The sequence below is a fragment of the Carex rostrata genome, chromosome 12 (assembly GCF_964058835.1).
Source record: "Carex rostrata chromosome 12, lpCarRost1.2, whole genome shotgun sequence".
NCBI lineage: Eukaryota > Viridiplantae > Streptophyta > Magnoliopsida > Poales > Cyperaceae > Carex > Carex rostrata.
In genome coordinates, this window is record NC_135929.1 from 1,982,415 (window position 1) to 1,988,571 (window position 6,157).

Below are 6,157 nucleotides of genomic sequence, written 5' to 3' on the forward strand. Positions count from 1 at the left end.
TGTACTTAATTTCACATCTATTACATGGTCGTGTTCCGTCGGCATCTTTCCGAGGGAATATTTTTAGACAGTTTTATCTTCACAATTATTATTTTATTATTCTTTAGTACTGGCCAACACTTGCAGAGATTTAATGCGCTATTATGCTAATTAGGATAATTTTTGCATGAAAAATTCGGCGGATATTTGTAACTATGAATTTAGAATTTAACCGATCAAAGTAGTAACTAACGCAACAGATTTTTTTTTATTTAAATAACACTAATTTCTTCTACTTTATGGTTTACAAAGTTTACTGGTACATCTTTTTTTTTTACATTTTTTTCACAATTATTACATAATATTAAAAATTTTAGAATCAGCAATAGATAATCAAAAGTCACGATATGATCTCACAGGGGAAGTGTGCGGACTGAGTGCTTCGGATTGCTAATTCATTAATTGATTATTAATTACAATGCATTCCATCTTGCAACTAGCAGTAATATATAAATACAAGCAATTGTAAATGAAACTTAGCACTTGAGCATCTTCGTTTCTTCTTCCTGCCACCTGCAGTCCCTATTAGATTTGGATTGATTGAAGGATGGATGCATCTAATTCCAATCCACACACATCTTTCCTAAACCAGTCTCAGCCTCGTTCATCCATTACCTCAGGTTAATAATGAGATCACCTTCTCTAGTTTTATTTCCTTAATTTGGCAGTTCCTTTATTGTATTCTTGTTTGTATTGATTTTAAAGGTAATATAAATCAACGTTGAAGGAAGAATTTTCTATATAGTTATGTATTTATGCTCTCTAAATTATTAATTGTATCTCTGATCAGCTGTATCAGTGAAATTTTGCTGGAAGCAGAGACTAATAGAGCTCTTTAATTTTACAAATTCTATTTTTTATCAAGATAAAGCTAAATTGGCATGTTAGTGTAGTGTAAACCGGATTTCTGGATTAAAATTGCCTTGATAAAAAGCAAACTGAAGAATATGATGAATTGCTATCATAAATTATCTCAAAATAATTAATTCTGGTATCCGGTCTATAGAAGGCATGAACCTATCAGAACTTATGAATTCTATTTTATTCATCTATTAGGTGGTAACAACTTCACAGCAGTGCCGATTTACATAGTTACACAACAATCTCAACTCCCGGTTGAATTTCTAAAACCTTCACCAGAGAACCAACTTGTTATTGGCCTTGACTGTGAAGGCGTTAACCTGTCCCGTTATGGCACTCTTTGCATCATGCAGGTAATCTACATGAGAATACTGGTAGGGATTATTTTTAAGGGAGAAATGAAAAGGTCAATTCAATATTTAAATATTTTTTGTATTTTGTATATTGTTTTGTGCTTTCAGCTTGCATTTTCTGATGCAATATACATAGTTGATGCAATTGGCGGTGGTGCAGCAGTCATGGAAGCATGCAAACCAGCACTTGAGTCAAACTATGTTACCAAAGTAATTCATGATTGTAAGAAAGATAGCGAGGCAAGTAATTGTACACTTAATTCTAGTGATATTTGTTCTCTCTCTCTCTCTCTCTATATATATATATATAATTTAATTTATATATGTTGTAACAATCATATATATCTCATGGGAATTTGCAGGCTTTGTATTTTCAGTTTGGCATCAAGCTAAACAATGTTATGGATACTCAGGTAATTAAGCTCGAAAACTTAGGACAGAGAGAATATTTATTCCTAATTGTAGTTCCTTCTAAATTCTCTCTTACTTCTTTTTGTATGTATGTATGACAACACAGGTTGCATATAGTATAATTGAGGAACAAGAAGGTCGGATAAAACGAGTAGAAGACGACTACATGTCTTTTGTTGCTGTTCTTGCTGATCCTCGCTATTGCGGTAAGTCTATAGACTATGTTTTTATTATATTATTATTGCTTTTCCTTTGATAAAAAAAATCAATCTTTGACAGAATAATTATCTCATAAAATAGTACTAATGTATTTATTATAGGAGTGTCATACCATGAGAAGGAACAAGTTCGCGATCTCCTAAGACAGGTTAGTTTTTTACTTACATAATTTATTTTTGTTATTCAATTTATTTTATGAAATTGATTTGACATCTTCTTCGGAAGATGGTCTTTAACTCTTTATTTCATACGCTAATTATGATTAATTTTATGCTATATTAGGACCCTTCGTTCTGGATCCGTAGGCCATTGTCAGAGATTATGATAAAATCCGCCACTGATGATGTCAGATTTCTACTGTCTATCTATCAAAAAATGGTACACAAGTTGTCGAACCAATCTCTATCGCGTGTATTCGTTCGTGGTGCACTTTATTGCCGCTGTTATTGTTTAGACGACACTAATGCAGATTGGCCACCTCTTAGCCTGATTCCAGGTTTTCAGATGCAAGTTGATATTGTGTATTTTTCTCTCTTCAGTTATTATTATACTGATTAACATAAATAAATGCCTTTCACATATGAAATAGGCGCTGAACAGATACCTGAAAGGGAGATCCTATCAATGCTAAACATACCATCTCACAGAATGGGACCTGTAATAGGCAAGAAAGGTTCCTTTGTACGGTCTGTCAGACAATCTTCCAAGTATGCATTGATATACTAATCAAATATTCTATCTAACATGATGCAACTATCACGATATTTTTATGGTCTGATTATTATTATTTTTTTCATTTCTAGAGCAAAAATTTTCGCTGAGGGTACCGCAAAGAAGGTAAATTTGCTCTCTCCTCCTCTTATTTAACATTTATACAAACAACCCAAGGTTTCCTAAAATTTAAATGCTGTTAGTTAATTCTCTTCTGTACCAAAATGTAATGATCAAATTTTCATTACCGGAACAGAAAATGAATGATACATGAACTTTTCATTAATGTAAGAGAAAATGAATGATACTTGAATTTAGGAATACAATGTGTAACACATTTTTAGCGGAATTTCAGAACTATGGGTGTTTTATATTAAATTTGTTGAATTTCTTGATAGGTTTTCATAATTGGTCGACCAGATGAGGTTAGAAGAGCCAAAGCTCTTATTCAAGGCAAAATACTGGAAGTTTAAGCATCCACATATACATATTATTTTAGTAGAAAGCACACTGATGCTAGTTTCTGTTTTTTTTTTTTTTTTTTTTTTTTTTTTTTTAATTAAGGTTAAGAGTTTGCTACTATATTGAAAAAGATACTATATGCTTTAATATGATTCTAGTTGTATGTTAGCTCTGATTTAATGAAGTTAAATATAAGTTTTCAGCTGCTTCTTTAAGACAATTTTAATGGTCAGGGTGGTTCAGCTAAGTTTATTTTTAAATGAAGGTAAAACTAGATGAGTATATGATTTTAAGGGACTGAACTGGGCACAGAAGGGATATAAGTAACCTAAGCCCAGCTGCTCAAACCTTATATTCATAATTCAATCCTGTAAATACACAATTAAGTGCATTAGATTTGTCGCACCTTTTTATTACCCTTTTGAAGAAGTGACAACCTTCTATTATATACTCGTTTACCCGATTTTTTTATTAACCGGAAGTATAAAAATAAATTTAAAGAAGTTGGAATAAAATGGAAATATCTCATTTCGTAGGCAAAACGCCATAAACTATGGTGTCCATTTCGGACTATAGTTCATGAATTCCGTCAAAAAAATAAAATAAAAATAGTCTGAACGCCAAGAATTGCCTTGTTAAGACCATAGCTATATCACGGATTTTGCAGATCGCCATTCGACTCCGGACCTCTCTAACTTAACTGAACAATTAATCATGATATAATTTGAGTTTTCTTTTTATTAAGGCCATGTTCGGATGGTTATTTTTTTTTATGGGAATTAGTGAGTTTTGGGGCTAAATGGGATGATACTTTGAGTAAAGCTAGCGTGTGACATGCTCACCAAGAAAGTTTGGTGAGCATAACTCCAAAAGTATATCGAATCGACGTCAAATGTCAAATCCAAACCGTTGAAATCCATGTACTTCATGAGTGATGCATATATATGCAAAATTTTGAAAGTTTCGAGTTTATTTGCTACACGGTCAAGTGGTCAAAGAAATGAACATTTTATTATAAGTTATTTTATATATTCAATTTTTATTATTTCTTTGACCACTTGACCGTGTAGCAAATAAACTCGAAACTTTCAAAATTTTGCATGTATATGCATCACTCATGAAGTATATGGATTTCAACGGTTTGGATTTGGCATTTGACGTCGATCCGATATACTTTTGGAGTTATGCTCACCAAACTTTCTTGGTGAGCATGTCACACGCTAGCTTTACTCTGATACTTTATACTCCCAAAGGCTGTTCTGAGGGGGCCCATTTATTCCCATTCCTTTCTTCCCAAGAGGCACTCCCAGCAGCGTACAATGATGGGTAAAGGGACTTTTAGAACTTGAGGAAGAAACTGGAACCAAGCAAAGGCCCCTCGGAAGACTGGGTGAAACTGAAACTCAAGCAAAGACAAAAGCGAAGCTGAAACCCCCCAGCTACTCGGGCAGGCCTGCGCTTCAACTCTTCCTCTGCCTCTTCTTCTTTCCCTTCAGCCACAACTTACCTCAGCCGAGACCTGCAGCTACTCTCATAAACCCCCAGCTATTCGAGTAGCCGCGAGGTAGACGGATTTCAAAAGTTCGAATTCATCATTTGAAACCGATTTGATGAGTTTTGAAATTAAGCTCATCAAACACTTTGGTGAGCTAAAGAACACCCTATTTCTACTCCAAATACCTTGTAAAATTTTAAACATAAAAAATCTCATTTGTGCGCATGAAATGTTCAAAAAAAAAATCTGCTTATCTTTTTTCATAAAATAAGAGAAATATCTAATGTTGCGAATCATCTTTACTTTGTTTAAGGGAATAAATCCAAGGATTGAAGTTGATGGTGGTGTTGGACTTACGAATGCATAGAAGGTTAGTTCAACAGATTGATAATTTTTGTATTTGATGTTCATACTATAACATTTTTCAGGCCTATTTTTTCCTGTTGATATTGTTCACAACTTCGCAACTACATCAGAGGCCAATTTTTGCATGGAATTATATAACAATAGTGCTATATGAGCAAATATGAGCAATAAGAGCGGCCATTTTTATTAATATCCCTAAAAAAAATTGAAATTTTAAAAATGCCCCTGCTCACAATTTTTTTTTTAAAATGCCCTGACCGCCTGGGCCCAGGGCGGCCCAAAATACCCAGTGAGGCGCCCCACACCCTGGCGGCCCATACCACAAGTGAGGCGCCACCCCTTGGGGCGCCTCATGTGTATTTTTTTTTTTTTTTTTTTAGAGAAATCTTAGTATTTTGATTTGAATAATTTTGTGAAAAAAAGTTTAGGGTTTATGTATATGTGTATGTGTATGTCAAAAAATAAAATATTATGTATATGTGTATGTGTATGTGTATGTGTATGCAAAAAAATAAAATATTTGATATATTTACGAAGTGATGTCGTAAATTTTTATAACTTTGATTTTTTTTATTTTTATTTTTTTGGTGAACTATATGTATAATATACACATATACATATACATACACATATACACATATACATATATAATTCTAAAAATAGTTTAACATAGTTCAACAAAAAAAAGTTCAACAGTACAATAAAAAACACAATTAAAGTTCATAACATAGTTCAAACCAAATAAATCAATTCGCATAAGCAAAATACTACAACGGCATACAATTTGGGTCTAAGCCTTACGAGCAACTATTTTAGAACTGCACTTATTTCTAGCATATTCAAAAATAATGCAGCCCATGTTCAACCTAAATACCAGGAATTTAAAATTCATAAAATCCAGATACATTACTAAATAATGCAGTACCTTCGAGTCCATAGAATAAGGTAACATAAAATTCATACAGCAACAACCAGTTCAAATAGCAATTATACAAACCGTTACAGTTAAAACATAAAATACTACAACAACATACAATTGGGGTCTAAGCCTTACGAGATGAGGAGCTTGCTCCCTTTTTTTCCTCAGCCCGACGGACGCACGCATGACACTCCCACGTAGTGAGACGAGCGTCATTCAGCAGATCTGCATGCGGGTCCATGCAATTGGGATGAACAGCTTTGCCACATTTATAACATAAGAACATATCCACCATATCTCCCTTCAGCTCACATAAGCAAC

At 33.4% G+C, this 6,157-nt stretch overlaps 1 protein-coding gene across 1 annotated transcript; it reads left to right on the forward strand.

The window, feature by feature from the left end:
• The first annotated feature begins 534 nt into the window (after nucleotides 1-534).
• LOC144563180 (uncharacterized) lies at nucleotides 535-3,082 on the forward strand. The gene is made up of 10 exons (XM_078312590.1): nucleotides 535-659; nucleotides 1,096-1,253; nucleotides 1,362-1,493; nucleotides 1,616-1,666; nucleotides 1,771-1,870; nucleotides 1,985-2,031; nucleotides 2,166-2,379; nucleotides 2,473-2,590; nucleotides 2,687-2,720; nucleotides 2,993-3,082. The coding sequence occupies exons 1-10, from the start codon at nucleotides 587-589 to the stop codon at nucleotides 3,065-3,067; spliced, it is 1,002 nt and encodes a 333-aa protein (XP_078168716.1). The 5' UTR covers nucleotides 535-586; the 3' UTR covers nucleotides 3,068-3,082.
• Nucleotides 3,083-6,157: the final 3,075 nt, after the last annotated feature.

Bases quoted from the DNA above. Each gene is read 5' to 3' on its own strand.
- LOC144563180 (XM_078312590.1), top strand. From the start codon at position 587: ATGGATGCATCTAATTCCAATCCACACACATCTTTCCTAAACCAGTCT. The intron at 660-1,095 runs GTTAATAATGAG...TTCATCTATTAG, and splicing joins TCGTTCATCCATTACCTCAG to GTGGTAACAACTTCACAGCA. The intron at 2,380-2,472 runs GTTTTCAGATGC...CATATGAAATAG, and splicing joins ACCTCTTAGCCTGATTCCAG to GCGCTGAACAGATACCTGAA.